Below are 21,031 nucleotides of genomic sequence, written 5' to 3'. Positions count from 1 at the left end.
CTATGAATTTGATGAAGTTAAACTTGTAGGCCTTTGTAACAACCCACCCCCACCCCCTTTCCTCTTCCAAGGCCAGCAGAGAATGCATTTTGGCAGATGGGTTCAAGCAATTCAATAGATATATTGACAGAGATCATGAAAGTATGCAGAATCAGGGGTAGGAGGGGTCAGTGTGCTAGATGTTTGAGAGAGTAGTTAGCAAAACAAATTAGATCTTAGAGTTGAGAAGGGATATTGTGCACAAAAGTAGTGAAGGTAACTTGAATGTTTATTATCGCTGGTTAAGCCACAACTGATCACATTTCAGAAAGACTGTGAAGGTCATTGAGAGGTGCTGATGAGATTTACCAGTTTTTGGTAGACATAGTCACTGCTTGAAGAGGGAGCAGGTGAATTGTCCTCTCATGGTCCCTCAGGAGATTATCAGGTCATTAAAACACTACCTATAGAAATGTTTCTTTCCACTTCAATTGGTGCATGCAATCATGGCTGTGTTTTGGCTCATTCCCAATCAGATCCAGCACAATATATGGTGTAAATGTTGTATACATAGTTACAAACTTGGTTTACACCCAGAACAAGCATTAAAATGGAACCTGCATAGTTCCCAGCAGACTAGGTGCGGCTGAAGATAGCTTCCAACACTAGCTGCCCACTGATATAGAAGGGTGTTAGCTCTTAAAGACACACTCCCCATAGCAGATATTCACACACAATGCGTACTGTGGCTACTGTGAAGGCTGCAGGGAGAAGCTCATAAATTTACTGATGGAGACAAAAGTTCTAATAAGTGTGATACAAAGCAGGATGAAGATCCTTTGCACCAAAGAGGCCAGAAGACCATTCTGCCTGAACAAGGAAGAACATGGCTGCAAGTGGCTTCTGAAAATCACTCATTCAAGTAATTACAGAATAGTCTTTGGAGCTCTGTCGAATTCAACAATTTCAGATAATTCACTTTGTCTTTGAAACTAGCTGGTTCTGTTGTTGGTCAACTATCTGTAATTTTTTTTTCAATCTTTTTATTGATTTTTTAAAAACAGTGTATACAAACAGGAGGGGATTATCTCCAGGATATATGTCAATAGCAATACATACAGAAGGTAAAGTAAACAATATCAGAGTCACACGTAGTGTTGATCTACAAAGTATAAATTTGATATAGAATGTATAATTCTCTTATCAATTTATGAAGAAAGGAAGGACTATTAGAACATTTTGTATAAGAGAAAAAAAAACACTCTTCTAAACAGGAAAAAAAGGACTGGGCAGTCCATCCTGAGAGAAAAACCAAGAGGAAAGAGACTCTCTGATCAAATCCAAGGTTCCAAAAAAATAGCTGGAAGAGAATCAGTACAAAAATCAAATCAAATGAAAATATTGAATATAAGGTCGCCAGATTTCTTCAAATTTAAAGGATGTATCCAATGTCCGACTTCTTATTTTCTCTAGACTTAAACAGGACATGATAGAGGAAAGGCAGTAGGAGGGTTAGGGTCCTTCCATTTAAGTAAAATGGCTTTCCTAGCCAAAAGGCTATCATCCGCTCCCAAAAATAGCTGTAAATAAGTTTGGTTGTAAATTCAGATCTAGCACTTTAGATAAGGTTTTTAAAACATCTTTCCAAAAATTCTCCAACTTTATGCAAGACCAAAACACACGAGTTAAAGTGGGCATCCGATTATTACATCTATCACAAATAGGATTAATATTGGGGAAAATATGGGTTAATTTATCCTTTGACATATGTGTCCGATGCACTTCCCTGAACTGTATCAAGGAATGACGGGCACAAATAGATGAAGTATTTACCAGATGAAAAACTTTACTCCATTGATTATCTGAAAGTAACTCTTGAAATTCCAATTCCCAGGCAGCTTTAATTTTATCGTTAGATATCATTTGTAAATTCAATAATCATTTGTAAATTGTAGCTATTGATCCTTTTTGGAGTGGTTTAACCTGGAAGAGGATATCTATTATATTAGATGGATAAGCGGAGGGATAATTTGGAAGCAATGTAAAAAAAATAAATAAATAGAAAATTCCTGATTTGTAAATATCTTTTTTAAAAAGTGTACATTGGATAAATCAAATGTATCCGCTAGCTGAGTGAAAGACATTAAACAATCCCCTCTAAACAAATCCAAAAAAGTTATTATACCTTTGGTTTTCCAAATTTAAAAAGCCTGATCTAAAATTGATGGTTTAAAAGAATAGTTACGATATATTTTACTAGAAAGGACAAAATTATTTAATTCAAAAAATCTGCAAAACTGAAACCAAATTCTTAATGTATGTTTAATAATAGGATTAAGGTCTTGTCTACCAAACTTAGCAGAAAAGGAAGAGGAGCTCCCAGTAAAGAGGCCAAGGAATACCCCTTCACCGAGTTTTTCTCCAATTCCACCAGTAAAGGACAGTCATATATGTCTGAATAATGAATCCAACAGGTAATATATCAAATATTAATTGCCCAGTAGTACAGTCTAAGATTTGGCAAAGCCATACCACCGTCCTTTTTTAATTTCAGCAATAAACGTTTACTCTTTATTTCTTTTTCCAATTTTTTATTGAATTTCATATATACAAATACAGTTCATAAAGATACTTATTATAAATCAAAGTAAGATAGCACAAAATGCACTATATATAAATCAGTGATACAATCACAGTAATCCATATTGATGATCTATAAAATAAATTGAATGGTGAAATACATTATTATGGTTTCTTATAAAGAAAATCTATACCCCCTACTAAGACAAAGCTGGATGGAGAAAGAAAAACAAAAGAAAAAGAAAAGAGTACTTTACCATAAAGTATTTTATAATAATAGCCCAGATCTATATTATAATAACAATTCAAAGATTTTTAAAATAGTTCAGAAAGGGTCTCCATAAGGTTTGAAAATCTTGGTTAGAATCAGCAATCAAACAACGAATCTTCTAGATTTAAACATGACATAACATCACATAACCATTGAGCATGTGGGGGGGGGGGGGGGCAATCTCCTTCCATTTAAGCAAGGTCGCCCTCCTAGCCATAAGAGAAATAAAAGCCAGTACCCGCGAATGAGAAGGCTCCAAAATTATAGCTCCTTCCTCAACAATACCAAATAAGGCAGTTAAAGGATTGGGCTTAAAACTAACTTTAAAATGTTCAGAAAAAGTTTGGAATACATCTTTCCAATATTTTTCAAGGCTTGAACATGACCAAAACGTATGAATTAATGAAACCTCTCCATTATTACATCTGTCACAGTAAGGAGATATATCTGCAATATAACGAGAGACCTTGTCTTTAGGCATATGAGCCCTATGTACTGCTTTAAATTGTAGGAGGGAATGACGAGCACATAATGATGACGAATTAACCATTTTGAAAATAACCCTCCAAGTCTCATCAGATAATGAAGTCTGTAAATCCTTTTCCCAATCTTTTTTAATTTTATCTAAAGGAGCCATTTTCAAAAGGTTTCAAATTAAAAATTACATCTGTTATGTTCTTATCTGGGCTAGTAGGAAATGTATGTAATTTAGATCTTAAAAAATCTCTAATCTGTAGATATCGAAAAAAGTGGGGTATTAGATAGGTTATATTTCACTAAGAGCTGCTCAAAAGAAGAGAGGTTCCCTCCAACAAACAGATCCAACAAGTCGTCTGCATACAATGAAACCTTATGCATTTTATCCCCTCTCTTAATACCCTGAATACTATTGGAATTCCGAAGAGCAATAGCAAGAGGTTCTAGAGCCAAGTTAAATAACAAAGGACTACGAGGACAGCCCTGCCGGGTACCTCTGTATGGTCTAAAATAGGGAGATTTTTGATTGTTAGTTATAACCACAGCCATAGGAGCTTGATAGATCAATTTGATCCAGGAAATGAAACCTGGACCAAAATTAAAATTTTCTAAAATTTCAAATAAATAAAACCACTCCACCCTATCAAAGGCTCTCTCTGCGTCAAGGGAAATGACACATTCAGGTTCTTTGGATGGAGAGGAATAAATAATGTTCAATAGTCTCCGAATATTAAAGTATGAATATCTATTCTTAAATCCAGTTTGATCGTTAGAGATAACTTTAGGTGAAATATTCTCGATCCTATTAGCCAAAATTTTAGAAAGAATTTTATAATCCACATTTAGTAAAGAAATTGGTCTATAAGAGGCACATTCAGATAAATCTTTTCCTTTTTTAGGAATTAGTGAAATTCATGCCCCATAAAAAGTTTTTGGGAGAGTCCCAGAGGATATAGAATCAGTGAAAACTTGACATAAATGAGGTATAAGTATCTCAGTAAAAGTCTTCAAAAATTCCACTGTATGTCCATCTGGTCCCAGAGCCTTACCTGACTGAAGAGAGGATATAGCCCTTGTTATTTCCTCTTGTTTAATAGGTGTATCTAATGTATTCATGTCTTGAGTAGAAATTTTAGGTATATTCAGCTTTTGCAAAAATCTATTCATAGTAGTAGATTGTCTGAAAAGTCAGATTTATAAAGGTTAGAGTAGAAATCCAGAAATACCTTATCAATTTCCTGATCATCTGATGTTTCAATTCTATCAGCTCTTTGTATTTTCAAAATCTGTCTTCTAGCCATATCTGCTTTTAATTGACCAGCCAACTATTTGCCTGACTTATCCCCATGTATGTAAAATTGACTTTTAGATTTGAGAAGTTGCTGCTCAATGGGATAGGTCAAAAGCAAATCATGCTGTGTTTGAAGTTCCACCCTTATAAAGATCTTCATTAGGTGTTACTGAATAAACTTCATCTATTTCTTTAATCCTGTTAGTAATCACTAAAAGTTCCACTTCGGTTTTCCTTCTTAAACCTACTGAATATGAAATTATCTGTCCCCTGAGAAAAGATTTGATCGTATCCCAAATAATCAAATTTGACATTCCCTCAGTTGTATTTAATTCAAAAAAATAAAGAAATTTGTTGTTTAATAAAACTTACAAAAACTAAGTCCTGCAATGTAGTATTAAATCTCCACTGAGAAGAATTTAAAATGTTATCAGGAAATCTAAATGTTAATTTCATGGCTGCGTGGTCCGACAACGTGATGACATCGTATGTGCAGTCAGCAACAAAAGGCACCAATTGTGTGTCCAGCCAGAAATAATCAATTCTTGAGTATTTATGATATACATGCAAAAAGAAAGAAAAATCCCTATCTTTAGGATGTATGAATCTCCAGATATCAGCAAATCGTATTCCAATAAAAAAGAGTTAATACAAGTCGCAGCCTGATTAGGAAGCAGCGGATTGGTTGATGACCTATCAATCGAAGGATTTAAACAACAATTGAAGTCACCGCCCATAATCAACTTGTATTCATTTAAATTTGGCAATGCAGAAAATAGTTTCTTAAAAAATTCGGGACTATCTATATCAGGTGCATAAACACACACTAGAACCACCTTTTGATAATAGACCAGTAACAATTAAATATCTTCCAATTCAATCAGTAACAGTATTAAAATGTATGAAAGGGATTTTAGATTTAATAAAAATAGATACCCCTCTAATTTTAGTTACTGATAAAGAATGAAATTGATAACCTCTCCAAAATTTAAAAAAAATGATTTTCATCTTCCCTACGAATATGGGTCTCCTGCACAAAAATAATAATCACCCTAAAGTGTTTTTATTTCTTAAAGATCTTTTTCTACTTAATAGGTTGGTTCATGCCATTCAAATTCCAAGTTATTACATTAATTTTATTAACATCCATATTTAAACGTTAACATAAGATTTTGTAAAGTAAGTTATTGCATAAGCACAAATCAAATCTACCAAGAAAAACAGAGCATGAACTCGATCAAAGATTTTTTAAAAAATGCAACATGATTGACAGGAAAACCTCTCAGGATTGCCCAGTGGGAAAACACCTAATCTAATAACCCCACCCCCCTCTCCCCTATCCCCTGTCTCTGATTGGCAGGCTCTTCTCAGACAGTTATGTATTAACACCACTAGCTGAAGACAACAGAAAAAATGAAGAAGTAAACAATTTCAAATATTTTGATATTATGTCTAACAAAGGTTAGAACCTAACATCAGCCTTCTTAAATTCATTTAAAATAAATTAGTCATATATTCAAAAAAGGATAAATCCAACCAATTAATGTGTTTTGACTAGTGCTAGCCACTTACAAGTCAATAAAAAAAGTAAGTAAATATGTGTATATTAAATCCAAAACTATATTAAATATTAAAGTTTTTTCCCATTTCAACGGCTCCCAGCTAAGGATTAATCGTTCAAATTGCTTGGGAGATGGCTTTGAACTCCTTTATGAATCTCCAACCCTCTTCTGGAGAGTCGATCCATTTAGGGCGATCATTAGATGGAGAAATTCTCAGACGAGCCGGGAAACGCAAAGAAGGATGACAATTATTCTTAAAGTTCAGCCATCACGTCCCGATATTTAACTCTTTCAGCATAAACCTCTGGAGCAAAATCTTCAATTATACAAATGGCTGCCCTATTAAAGGTTATCTTCCCTCGCTGCCTTGCATCTTGGAGAATCGCTTCTTTAGTTGTAAAATAATACAGGCATAGTATCACATGGCGAGGTTTCATTTTAGGTGAAGGCTTTGGATGGAGAGAACGATGGGCTCTATCATCGGAGGGGCTTCAAGTGTCTCACTAAAACTGAATGTGACATCTGTAAAATATTTTAATGTGTAACGTACCTCATATTAGGTTAAAAGGACCCGCAGAAATGGAACATACCTGGAGTCTGAGTCTTCTATTAAAACACTATTTTATTAGGAACTACGTAATAATATAAAACAAGATAAGGCAAACAAGTTAGCAGAGTTCATGCATATATAAGCAAGTAAATAAAGTTCCCAAACTTCTCCAAGTTCAGGTGGTAAATGATAGTCTTATGATGGTGTAAGTATGAAGTCAGTTCAGTTCATGATATTGAATTGAGTAGATTAAGGGGAGAGAGAGAGAGAGAGAGGTGATTTCCCAGTGCCAATGCCATCGAATCTTCCACATTGTCCTGCTCCGAAGTCCTGTTAAAGTCACCGACTGTGACCACACAATAGAGAGTGCCGTTTTCACGCAGTAAAGCTGTCAACCCAGGCAAGGGTTAAACACACCGATTGCTTTCTACTGGTCACTTCTTTTCCACGCTATGAGCAAAGCCAACCCTTGTCGTGGGCACACAAAGCTCATCCAGTGTCTGTTTCGTCAGTGTCTTCCGTGTGTCTCTGTGTCTGATTACAAAGCCAATTGACCTTGTATATATTCCACAACTGCTGAACAACAACTGTCCATCATATAGCTCCACCCTTCAGTTTCCATAACAACTCACAGGCTGTTCGTTGCTCTCTCTGAATTAGCAGTATGAGCTCGCATGCCCTCTCTTTTTAAAGGAACAGTCCATATTAAATAAACCTTCAGATCTCGTCACAAGTGGCTCACCTGTGGCTTCTACTTTCCAGATCAACCGTTTTCTTAATTCTCTATTTCCGAAGTAGCCTCATTAATTTTCTTCTCCATAGCCGATATCTTTAATTCTTGTTTTATAACTTGATTCATTGCCTCCTGTTCTCTTTTAATTCTGTTAGTAGTCTTCTTGAGCGCCTTGAATTGGATTTCCAGATTGCCACAAGATTCCTGGACGACGGAAATAATTTTTTCAAACTTTTCATTAGCCTTCACCAGGCTATCAATCTTAGTATTCGTATCTTGCATTAAAGAGAGCATTCTTTCTGAAGTAAGAATTTATGCTGATTGCTCTGTTGGGTTGGTTTCAGCAACGGCTTTTCCAGCTTTTTTTTAATCCCTGCCATCGTAATTAAATCATAAAACCTTCAGTAAAAGTAATAAATCTTCAAACTTTATACGGATCTAGCAGTGCAAAGTTAGGAGCAGTGCACATGTGTCCTACTCCGTGGACTGCCAACGGGAGACTCCAACTATCTGTAATGTTAACTTAGTTTTTCCTTGCTCTATGTCGATGGCCTCATCTGTTGGACATTACCATCATTCTCCCTTTGGTTTCAGTTCAACCGCTGACTTGCATTTCACATCTTTTACATATGTGTCTCCCAGAACTAACTTGTTTTCTCTTTTCCCTGTGATGAAGAGTCTTTGCCCTGTAATGTTAACTGTTTCTGTTTCCACAGGTGCTGAGAGACCTCAGTGTTTCCAACATCTGCAGTTTTTTTATTTTCACTTCTCAATTTAAATTACAGACATGTTAAACTGCTGTTTTGAAGAGTTGATCATTTTGCCTGAATGGATGTGGCCTTAAACCACTGAAATATTGACTCTGGTTTGTTATATTAAAAAAAAATCTGGCACATTATTAAATGACTAACGTGACCTCCACAGGATAATTTACTTCATTTGTAACCTAATGTCAGCATTATGCTAACTGAAACTGAAACTGATCCTCTGCTGTTTCTTCGTGCATGCTTCCTAATTGTTTTGGGACTTCAAAGATAGAAGAATACAGTTGCAAAGCAATATAGGTAAAGCTTTGACTGTTGTGACAATTTTAAGAAGAACCCACTGCAGCTACAAACCAAGATTACCATGTGTATTTCTTGGATACAGGTTTAAATAAGACAGTTTGTTGCTATACATAGCTGGAGCCTAAAAGATTCTTTCACTGGTCATTGCAGCATAGATATAAATCCATGATATTGATGGAGTCCTAGAAAAGTACAGCACAGAAACGGGCTCTTAGGCCCATCTAGTTCATGATGAGCCATTTAAGCTGTCTATTCCCATCGAGCTGCATGTGGTCCGCAGCCCTCCATACCCCTACTATCCATGTACCTATCCAAACTTCTCGTGTTGAAAGCGAGCTTGCAAGCACCACGTGAGCTGCCAGCTCATTCCACACTCTCACGACTCTGCGTAAAGAAGTTTCCCTCACATTCTTTTTGCCTTTCCCCCTTAACCGATGACCTCTAGTTATCCCACCCAAACAGTTAGGAAAGCCTACTTGCATTTACCATATCTATAGCTCTCATTAAATCTCTCAATCTTCTGTGTTCCAACAGCTATCCTGTCTTTTGGGCTCCTCTGTGGGGTTGAAGGGGGAAAGAGGTGATTCACAAATAAAAATTATCAGCTAAATTTAAACAAATCTCTGGTTGAAATACTCATTTGAGTGAACAAAGGGTGGGGGCTGAATACTTTTAAAAGGCACTGCAGATGTGGCTCATCATGAATTTATTGGAGTTCTGAAGAAATGATGGATCTTCACTTCCAATAGCGGACATTCTGCAAAGATGATGCATTCTGATTTGAGCAAGCAATAAGTCCACAAAGTGGGAAAAAATGGATTTTAGAAAAAAATTTTGAGGTGCAGTGAAAATTGGCCAAGAAATTAAAGGGTGATTCTTAATGAGATGGTTTGATATGGTGTGACACCACAAAAGATAAAATAAAATAAAAATAAAGCCTCTTTTACTTAGAAAATGAGTACCGTAGATTCCGGACTACAGAGCGCACCTGATTAAAAGCCGCAGGCTCTAATTTTAGAAAGAAAATCAATTTTGTACTTGTACAAGCCGCACCGGATTTTAAGCCGCAGGTGTCCCACGTTGTAATATGAGATATTTACACAGAAAGATATTACACGTGAGGATTTTTTAACTTTTAATTAAATCCGTATGGTAACATAAACAAATACATATTGCAAATGCTTTTTTTCGAACCGTGCCTGTAACACGGCTACTTTTAAATATACATACATATCGGTAACACACAAATTACGTTGCGTATACTTTTTTACTGAACAGTGCACGAACAACATTCCAATATCTCCTAACGACTGGTAAAAAAATATATACTGCAGCCTACCAGGAAAAGTTATTGATCGCCTTTAACTTAAAAGCTGCATTATATGTTTGTAGCGTTCTCGCGCGGGTCTAATGCGCTCGCCCCCTCCTTTCCGTTTATCGCAAACCGGTATTTTCCCCACAAGACGCGGCGAAACCGGATGTGACGTCATAGCATCCCGGGATGTAGTACAGAAAACAAATATACTTAAAACACTTCTAACTTTAACTAGAAAATACTAACAAATGAATTACTAAGCGAAAATATTATAGGCAGCACAATGCTTTTCTTCAAGTGTTTTCCATGTTGATGAGGGTGAGTACAAATGACTGATTTACAATAATTTAATTGTGAAAGTGCGCTTGATTTATCGTACAATTTCATTGGACCTCTGTGAACTACTCATCAATTTTATTGGTCTACTGTTACGAGGCAAAATGTTTTTGGCGGCATGAAAAAAAACCATGCATTAGCCGCACCATAGTAAAGGCCGCAGTGTTCAAAGCGTGGGAAAAAAGTAGCGGCTTATAATCCGGAATCTACGGTAACTTGGAGATAACATTGAAAATAGCTTACTGGTGCTAAATTACCAACACCATACAGTTATTCCTAAACAGTAATGAATGAATCAAGAATCTTGGATAATTTTATGAAAACTAAATTTAGAAATCTCCAAATTTATTTTCTAGATTTAAAAAAATTAAATATCACACCCTGGTATTTTAAACAATGCACATTAAAATCTTGAATACTGTACATTTACTGTACCTCTTGAGACTCAAAGCATTCATCAGTGATTCCACATCATCAAACTCAGCATAACCAAATCCCTTCAGTCTGTCCTGGTTAGTGGACTCTCTCAGCAAATGCACAGAACTGATAATCATTCCTTAGGAAAGTGTAGAACCATTTCCCTTCTGATAAGGAGAGTGCAGGTGTAAGTTTGGAGATTGTTTTAGTTCCTGTCCACTCTGTATTTTGCAGAGTACAGTATGATTTTTTTTGCTTGCTATTGCCACAATTATGCTACTTGTATAATCAATGTAGTTCACAGATATAAATCATTAATTGTAGCTTGTGGAATATCCAGAATTGTGTTTAATATCACACTTAATTGACATGAAATTTGTTGATCAGCAGCAGTACAGTGCAAAGATCTAAAAATTACTGTGATTTACAAAATCAGGAATAACAGTTGGGATCATGGCAGTTTGCAATTCCTGTAAATCTGAAAAAATGATCAGCATTCACATGCAGCACCATTCATATTTGTAGAGTTGGGAAGTGTTGCTGTTAAGTTAAAATATTTGTTTTAAATTGTGATTTTTTTTTATCTGGAAGTATTCCTTCTAAAGCAACTTATTTTCTATCTTCTCATTTCAAGCTACAGTCAGAAGAGAGAGTGAAAAATCATTGGATAACGAAGTGTTCAGCAAAGAAGAGGAGCCGCACTCACCAGTGTCCAAAACTTGTAAACCAGACCAGCTTCGACTTAAGGTTGTACCTGCCCCTCCACCTAAAGAAAATGCCTGGACAAAGCGAAGTAGTAACCAGAACACTGAGACAGAGGCCACAATGCCCCTTTCACCGAATAGTGTGTCGTCGAGTAAATCACTCAGGTATAGATTGCAATTTTTTCCTAAATTTATACACTGATCCATCTGTTAAAGATGCCACTGTGCTTGCACGAGTAGCTGCTTGGTTGGGCTATACAAACTGCTAGAATCAATGGAATTGTCTACCTCTATATTTGTGCCTTCAAGAGAGTGAAACTGTAAGTAGGAAAATAACTATTGTTATTTTGACCGTGAAAATTGAGTTACAACGTTGTTGCATTTGGCATCATAAAGGATGAAGTTTCCTGAATAAATTAGTACAGTTGGCCCTCCTTATCCGCGGATGATTGGTTCCGAGACCCCCCCCCCCGCGGATACCAAAAAATGCAGATGCTCAGGTCCCTTCTTTAACCTGGCTCAGTGCGGTAGTCTTTAGGACCCAGCAGAACCCTGGAATTTATTTAACCTGTCTTAGTGTGGTGGACATTAGGACCTGGCGGCGCAGCTCTGAATCTGCAGTGTTTCTGTTCACGAAAATAATCACAATCACGATTGAAAATAAAGTGGAAGTAATAAAGCAATCGGAAAGAGGTGAAACGCTGTTGGTCATTGGAAAAGTGTTAGGCTACAGTCGGTCAACAATCGGAACAATTTTAATGGAGAATGTGAAAGGCCCTGCCCCGATGAAAGCTACAATTATTACTAAACAACACAGTTGTTTAATTATTGAAATACATATGTTTCTTAAGTGTTTTATATGCATAGAAAGGTAAAATATGTACTATATACTAAGAAAAACGTTTGACTAACTGACGCTAAATAATACCGGACATACCTGTTCCGACTTAAAGACAGACTCAAGAACAGAATTCATTCATAACCTGGGGACTGCCTGTACTTTTAAGTCATTTCTAGATTACTTATAATACCTAATACAATGTAAATGCTATGCAATACAACAGCTATGTAAATAGTTGTTATACTGTATGGTTTAAGGAATAATGACAAGAAAAAATAGTCTGTACATGCTCAAACAACGAGTGCTGGAGAGAGAACTTCCAAGTTTTCCTGATCCACGGTTCATCATTAAAAGCATCATTATGTTCAAATAAATGTACAATTTTTGTACTATCTATTATAATTTGAATTTTACCTCGTATAAAAAAAGTTTGTTGATAATGATTAAAACATATGGTGAATTTACAGTACATTGTGATCTGCCTTCTGTATAGGTCACCAAGTGGCAAAGCTGGACCAGTTCCACCAACAGGTATGGAATAAAAGCACTATTTAAGAGTATATCAGTGAATAGCATAATAATACAAAGTTAAAACTGGGGGTGTATCGCTGTTAATCATAAGTTTTTGTTACTAGCAAAAAGTAATAATTTGTAACAAAATGATAAATGACGGATGGGTAACATTATTTTGTTTCTTCCTACCTCCTTTGCTAAGTAATTTCATGCTTTAAAGATTATCTAATTGTTCATTCACATTGTGAAATTTAGGCGATCCATGCTATAAGTAAACAGCAGCATGAATTGATTTGAATGTTTTGACATTTCCACTGCAGAAAATATCCATGCTTTGACTTCAATGGAAGAAGGCAGTTATTAATACCTAGTTTTCCCCTGAACTGCTTAAATTAGTATTTGAATCAAGTATTGCCTGATGATATCGTAACCTTGTTGAAAAGTTGCTCAGCTAATAATTTTCCAGGATCTCCTGATTAATATGGTGCCTCTTTTGTGTGGCCATTTTTGGAAATGTGCAAACACTTAATGGATAATTTCAGAATAATTACAATTATTGACATTTGGTTATGTTATTTTCAGAGCATCTCACCTACTGTAAAGAAATTGAGAAAATCTAGCATTGTGGTTTTATTAAGATCAACCATATAGTTTTTGTTTGTAGACAAGCACTGGGCAATCTGGCTTCATGAGCTGTTAAGTCCTGATAAGTAGTAGGTGTGTTGAGACAAAAGCAAACATGTCATAAAGCTATATTTTCCTTTAATTTAAAGAGTAACAGTGATTATGTCAAGTCCAGATGCAGTTAGTAAGTGTATTTTTATAAAGAAGCTATGGACAGAGTTTTCCCGCTAATGTAAGGATACTTGAGTATTATTAGAATACAAGGGCTATTATGGACTACAGCAGAAAACTTTCATAGCACTCACTAGAAAATAAAATGAGTAAATTATTATATATGAGGCTGAGGCAGAGCTTGCAAATATTTTCCAGTTTCACTCTGGGCAAGATTGAATTTCGCTTTTCAAAATACTTAGCAAGTAAACACCAACTGTTAGAAAGCAAGAAATGTGTATAAGTTAGGATTTTGTGGGATCTCTGGCTTAAGGATTCAAGGCAATCTATTACATTACATTGTTAAATCATTTCTAAATTACTGATCTGATCAGAACTGAGATTTTAATGAGCATTTTTTAAATTTTAGATGATAAAGCAGAATATGAAATAAAAGACAAAACTTCACCCAAAGAACGCGGCGGAGCCAACAGTGCTATGAGCCGGGGACAGAATGATAGCATAAACAAGGACAGAAGGAAGGAATCAGAAAGGTTTGTTCTTCATAGCTGTTTCAAGATTTTGCTATTTTCTCACTCAAGTCAGAAGATTTCCCGTCATCATTGCAGATGTAGTTCTGACCAACCCATTTGCGCTACAACTCCCTGAAGCTAAGCTCGTGAAAGAATTATATTTTAATTTGTGAAATTTGATATTGCTATCACCAGGATGTCTTGTAGTATGTATTAGCTTTAGTCTACGATTATACTATCAGTGGGAATGATGGTGTACTTACTCTCTGCCACTGGAATTAGAGAACATTGCCAAATGTTAATCTGTACTCTTTATTGTACATGGTGCATCAGCAGGTCAGTTGATATTCTAAATATAACGTGTTGCAAAAGACTTGATTTTATTGTTTTCTAATGCAGGATCAATACATAACATTTGCTTTTCATCCACAGGAAAGACAAAAAGGGCCGTGATTCAAAACCTATAACTGAGCCAAAGAAATACGAGGAGTTGCCCACTCCTGTAAGTCATAGAAGTAGTCTTTTAATTGGAAAAGCATTGTCTGCAGTATAGAAACAAACTCTTGCATTCAACAAATCATTAAGCATTGTTTTAACCAAGTTAAGATGTGTCTTTCTTCTCAGATATTCAAACAACTGTATCAATAATTTGGGATTCTAAGTCCTGTGGTTAAGTATAGACATGGGTGATCAAAGTCACCTGCTTAGTCAACCTTCAGGGAAGGTATTCAATATCTGGAGGGGAAGGGGTGTCTTTGACCAAGAACTCAACTGGCACAGCTATATATAACCAAGGGCAGATTAGAGGCAGGATGTCCCATGACAATCTTTTATCAGTTGCTTTAAATAGTGGAACTCCTTCCAACAAACTCTGGGTGTACCTTCACTAGAGGAGCTGCAAGAGTTCAAGAAATTGGTTCACTACCAGCTTAGGCAGTTAGATATGGACAACAAATGCTGGCCTTACAAGTGATGCCTACAGTAGATCCCTTCATGGGGACCCAAAATATAATTGTACATATTATGTACGTGGGCATAAACAAGCACTGGGAAGGGTGCGATTTATTTTTCCACTAATAGAATATTGGCGATATTCCCTTTGGTTCTCTGTGGTTCAGAATGCTGTAGCTTCTATGGGATCATCATCAACATGAGTAGTACTTGGCACCTTCAGGACAGAGATGGGGAAAGAATTGTGTATTGGAGCGCTTTAACTTATCCTGTGCTGTATTTTGCCATCTTTCTGTAGAAATTCAGCTCGGCTAGCAAATATGCTGCTTTGATGATTGATGCTGATGAAGAAGGAGACAGTACAGACTAAAGTTCTGTTTGAGGAAAACGCATCCACTTCCCCTTTTCGGAGAACTGAAAGAATGAACTTCAATTAAAATGTGACTGTCAACAACCCATATGGCTTACATCTCCCGGAACTTTTTCTTGCATGCTGCTGCAGCCATTGAATATGAAACCTATGGAGATTTCATCTACCACTTAATATGTTGGCCTCTGGCTTTTGAGAAAACATTGTGTGCAGTAGTTAGAATGGTATTTTACATTTGGATGTCCCTCTTTTTTTTAAGAAAAACCTAGTAAGGAGGTAAGGTTTGGCTAAAAGTGAATAATGAAAATAGTGGTTCATAGAGGAAAAGAAATTGTAATTGATGATGCACTTTCTAAAATAAAATTGGCTAGTGTGATTGGTACAAACAGTTGTCACAATTTTGGTGCCCCTTCCAAGATGTCAGATGATATTTTAAAATAAATCGGGATTTGGGTCATAATCAAGTAATTAATAACGGTGGGGTAACAGTTTTCCTGTTACCCCACCATAATCAAATTGGTCAACCTGCTACTGGGACTAATCATGAAATTCTACAGCAGTCTGTTGATATTACTAAACTCCCAGCATTATTTTTTTCTCCCCATAAATTTGAGAGTATTATGCTGTTGCTGTACAGCTGATTTGCTGGTATTTCAGGTGAGAGTTATTGGGGCCAAATTTGCTGATACATCCATCTATGAACAAATGTGTATGGGAATTAGTGGCCAATAGATGTGCTTTGTTTGAGAATGTATCTTAAAAGTAAAAACACACTTTGTGTAAACTTGTTTGCACAGCATACACATATATTGCCACAAGAAAATGGCTCATCTCCTTCACACAGGTTAAGATCTAGATCTTATTGATGTCTGATATCACAGACAAGTTTAAACATTTTCATCTTTTTCATCTGTTCTATTTTATAATTTTTTTGAAATTCTTTCCAGTAAATATTGGAAACTGCCAACTCCAGGCTTATTCAGTTGTGGCATTGTTTTGATTGTGCATAAATACTGACATACAAACAGATTTCCAAACAATGGAGAGCAATTTGCACCAATCAAAAGTGAAGTTTTCTACTGGAAAGTGAATTAAAACTACTGCATGTCAGATATTTGAACATACTGGATCAGGTTTTTTTTTTTGTTTTCACTATCATGAACAGATTATATATACAAGGGTCTCTGATATTTGTAAGACTGCCATAAAGAATTGTTTTGACATGCATATACATGATCCTAGAAATCTGCAGATTATACTGGTACAGTTTCTAGAGTCTTGGGGTATCATTGGATGAGTACTTTTAATTAATTAATTCAAGTTTCCATTCCAGTAACCTCGAGAAATCTCAACTTACCTTCCCGTTAAATTTCAAGTTCACTAGATGTTACTCATTATTACATGTCACGGGTTGTAAAAGCAAGGGCAGATGCTTTATCAAAGTGAACATTGTAAAGACAGCTGAACACTGTCTAAACTGCTGTGCTTGAACTAACTGCAACACAGTGTCCCTTCACAAGTTAACACCAGAAGCGTGTTGATCTTTTTACTAAAAGCTACCTTAGAAGAACCTAGGAATGTAATAAATATGTTGCATTTTTGGCTACTCAGTCTGGTTTACAACCAATCCCAGTTCATGAAGGTTACAGCTTTTTTTGTGCTTGACAACATATTCCAGTGGAGCTGAAAGAGCTGAAATTTTTTTTTACAGTTCATTGGTACAGTGCAAACATTTTAACAGTTGCATTCTTATTTTTTTGGGTGATCAGGTTTAGTTCTCAAAGGCATTAATATTGAAAAGTTTGCTTGAACAATTGGCTTTTGTGTTCTAACAATTGATAGTTCTGAAAATAATAAGACATAAAGATCAAAGATTGGGTCCTAATTAAATTCTCTTCAGTCACATAGAGTCTGGATACTGTTGGGAATATTGATATTAAGACTTTTGCTTTTCACTATGAATCTTGCATGATCTTTTATTTGTTTAGTGCTGCAGCAAAGGGACTGTGTATTTAAATGTGCATCACTGAGTCTGTAAACAAGACCTTCTGATGAAAAGCAAGTGCAAAATGTGACTGCGATTTAAAAAAAAGAAAATAAAAAACAGCATTTCCTACTTTTAATTTATTTGCTCAGAATTAAAATGGTCTTCAATGCACTATGCTGATTTGCCTAGTCACTAGCAGTCCAAACTGGATTTCAAAACAATTCAATCAAGCCCCCTTGATCCTTTTAACCCTTTCCAGCAGTAGCAGACTGTGTTTTACTCTTTACCAGCTTGAGTGATTTTATGCTGCGATGGTTTGTATGGATAATAAAGCAGTTTCATTGGACAGAAATAAATTTGATGCGTTCATAGTATCATCTGAAGAATTGTGATGGACAAAAATTGGACATATTTGTGTTTATTAAAATTGCCTGAAAGAAATCAAATTTAGAATTCCGGGGTTCAAGGTAAATAATACTACAGTCTGTGTTTTAAGAGAAATTCAGCTTTAAACACAGGTATTTATTGGTGATTCTCAGAAATGAGTTTTTTTCTCTCTCAATTCCTTTCCACCCCACTGCCATGACCACCACTACCCCGATATAGAAAAAATAATGAATTAGTTTACACATTACACACTGAGAGGACTTATGTAAAATTTGTATAATACCTTCTATTAAAAAAGATTTGTACTCTATAGTCTGCTTTCCAGGAGATGTCTTTTATTATCATGTATAATGCCCCATCTGTTTTCCTTCAAAATAAACTAATCTTTGGAATACCTTCACTATAGCTGCTGCTTAATTTCTGTGTCCTTTCTTTTGCCTTGTATAGTTCAAAACTTAAGATTCCCCACAGTGAAAGGGGAAGGTATTGTCTGATGCAAACACGAGGAAATCTGCAGATGCTGGAAATTCAAACAACACACACACAAAATGCTGGTGGAACACTGCAGGCCAGGCAGCATCTATAGGAAGAAGCGCTGTTGATGTTTCGGGCTGAGACCCTTTAAGCCACACTCGGGTTGGAGGAACAACACCTTATATTCCGTCTGGGTAGCCTCAAACCTAATGGCATGAACATTGTTTTCTCTAACTTCCTTTAATGCCCCTCCTCCCCTTCTTTCCCCATCCCTAATTTATTTGTTCTCCCTTTTTTTTTCCCTGCCTCTGCCCATCACTCTGCCTGTTCTCCATCTCTCTCTGGTGCTCCCCTCCCCCTTTCTCCCTAGGCCTCCCATCCCATGATCCTTTCCCTTCTCCAGCTCTGTATCCCTTTTGCCAATCATCTTTCTAGCTCTTAGCTTCATCCCACCTCCTCCTGTCTTCTATCATTTCAGATTTCCCCCTCCCCACCCACTTTCAAATCTCTTACTATCTCTTCTTTCAGTTATTCCTGACGAAGGGTCTCAGCCCGAAACGTCGACAGTGCTTCTTCCTATAGATGCTGCCAGGCCTTATGCGTTCCACCAGCATTTTGTGGATATTGTGTGATGTTTGAGATTTCACAAGGTGCTTGATGGTGTAAGATTTTCTTGGAGCCTGCTTCCTCTAATGGTTATCCATTCATCCCACAGGGGACTTTACAGAGATGCCCACTATTCCTCTGACTTGAAGTGTATCTATACCGTCTACAGTGTAACACATGGCCACTGCAGAGGATTCTAATTGCTTTATAAGCACAATATCTGAAGCACAACTTAAAAATGTTTTGGAGATCAAAATCAGTGTTTCTCAGACATTCAAGGGCTTGCAGAGATGCCACTGTCATGAAGTGCTACTTTATGTGTTAGCAGGTTGTATTTCATATTCCGCTTGCAGGATGAATGAATGGCACATTCCAGATACTCAACAGTGTTGAACAAATCCCTATTAAGTAATGTAAAAGTGAGCAAAAAGTGCAAGTCCCACACTTGTCAGAACTCTGTTGACAGGAGTTCAGAAGCAGTCACAAAGGACAAAGCCCTTGTGCTGTGGGTTTTGACAGAGGTGGAGGTGGGAGGGATTCTAATTGGTTGTTGGGAAGCCTGGAGGTGGGACATTGGTGTGGAAGTCAAATATCTCAAAGCTGGCAGAAATGCAAACTATCAATCATAAGGATTTTTACCAGAAAAGCATTTACAGGATAGTCAGCAGTTACATTAAACAAAGGTGGCACTGGGCACCTGAAACAGTTTAAACCACTTACTGGTTCAAGTATAGGTTAAGAATGGCTGGTAAGGACATTTTATAAAATAAGTTTATAGTACAGGATTTTAACATTTAGCATCTGAAAATCAGGTGCTTAATGGCCCAGTGTGTCCAGGTATTTGGAAAAACTCTAAACCATATATGTCAAACTCAAGGCCCGCGGGCCAAATCCGGCCCGCGGTGGAATTATTTTTGGCCCGCGAGATAATATCTAATTACTATTAAAGCTGGCCCCAGTAATCGAAGCGCCTATGGCGTATGATATGGCTAATGCTGAGTTTATTCAGGTACCAGGTTTTCAGGGTTTTTAGTGTTTATTCGGCAGTCTTCTTCATAAGAAACGGAATTTGTAAAGTGAAACACTTTGTAGTTATAGCAGAGACTGAGACACATGAGAGCAGGCTGAAAAAACGGAGGCAACGAAAGCTGCGTTCGCACGTGTCCGACTGATCCGGCCCGCATGAAGCTGCATTTTGTTCAATCCAGCCTGTGACCTAAAATGAGTTTGACACCCCTGCTAAATCAATTGGTTTATTTATTGTAGCCAACATTGTTAGTTTTAAAATTTCCAAAGATCCTTGCCAAAGATGTCCAATAAAGGAATACTCCAGAAGACTATACACTGATGGACAAAATGAAAAGCTTTTGATCTGTCACTGCCAGTGCAATATTAGCATTCATTTCAAAAGCATTAGAATATAAAAGCAAGTATGTAATGCTGAGACTTTATAAGGCATTGGTCAGACCACATTTGGAGTATCGTGAGCAATTCTGGGCCCTGTATTTGGCATTGGAGAGGGTCCAAATGAGGTTTACGAGAATGATCCTGAGAATGAAAGGGTTAGTATATTAGTGTTTGATGGCTCTGGGCCTGTACTTGCTGGAGTTTAGAAGAATGGGGGTGGGGGAAGTCTCATTGAAATCTAATAAATGAAAGGCATAGATAGAGTGGATGTGGAGAGTCCAATAGTAGTGGGAGTCTAGCCAGAGGGTAGTGAACTCTTGGAGCCCAAGTCACTTTTAAAGTGAAAGTTGATAGCTACTTAATTAGTACAGGGAGAAAGCAGGAGAATGGTATTGAAAGGGAAAATAAATCAGCCATGATTGGTGGAGAAAATCAATGGGGAAAATATTCTGCTCCTATGTCTTATGGTCGCAAATAAATAAGCGAGAGAAGGGGGAAGAAGAATTGTTAAAATTTCATACCTGCTACATATGCCAACGTCAAACTGGCCCATTCATTCTTCATATTCTCAAGCAATAAAGGGATTTTAAAGTTTCCAGATGCCAGGAGTATGAGGTGTAATTGATTGAATGTGGAATGGTCAGGAAAAACTCATAATGGAATATACACAGGCTACCAGAAAAATTGATGTGATATTATAAGAGTTGTGGAATACAGTGTAGGCCAAAACTGTCCAGTGAGACAGACATAAATTTGGCTCTGTCAAGGGCAGGTTGTGCCTTACGAGCCTGATTGAATTTTTTGATGATGTGACTAAACACATTGATGAAGGAAGAGCAGTAGATGTAGTGTATATGGATTTCAGCAAGGCATTTGATAAGTTACCCCATGCAAGGCTTATTGAGA

The 21,031-nt window shown here is 36.7% G+C and overlaps 1 protein-coding gene across 2 annotated transcripts in view; it reads left to right on the top strand.

The window, feature by feature from the left end:
* Positions 1-18,043, top strand: part of eif4ba (eukaryotic translation initiation factor 4Ba) — a 68,641-nt gene extending 50,598 nt beyond the window's left edge. Inside the window, exons 11-15 of one of the 2 annotated variants that reach the window (XM_073071010.1) lie at positions 11,219-11,447; positions 12,617-12,654; positions 13,841-13,964; positions 14,376-14,445; positions 15,193-18,043. In XM_073071010.1, coding sequence (XP_072927111.1) covers positions 11,219-11,447; positions 12,617-12,654; positions 13,841-13,964; positions 14,376-14,445; positions 15,193-15,264 — 533 coding nt within the window. In that variant the 3' untranslated portion in view covers positions 15,265-18,043. Of the gene's footprint in view, positions 1-11,212; positions 11,448-12,616; positions 12,655-13,840; positions 13,965-14,375; positions 14,446-15,192 lie in introns of both variants that reach the window. The other variant, XM_073071009.1, reaches the window with a different exon arrangement.
* The last annotated feature ends 2,988 nt before the right edge of the window (positions 18,044-21,031 follow it).

The sequence above is a fragment of the Hemitrygon akajei genome, chromosome 18 (genome assembly GCF_048418815.1).
Source record: "Hemitrygon akajei chromosome 18, sHemAka1.3, whole genome shotgun sequence".
Taxonomy (NCBI): domain Eukaryota; kingdom Metazoa; phylum Chordata; class Chondrichthyes; order Myliobatiformes; family Dasyatidae; genus Hemitrygon; species Hemitrygon akajei.
The sequence above is the reverse complement of the archived record's forward strand: the minus strand, read 5'-3'. Positions and strand labels throughout refer to the sequence as shown.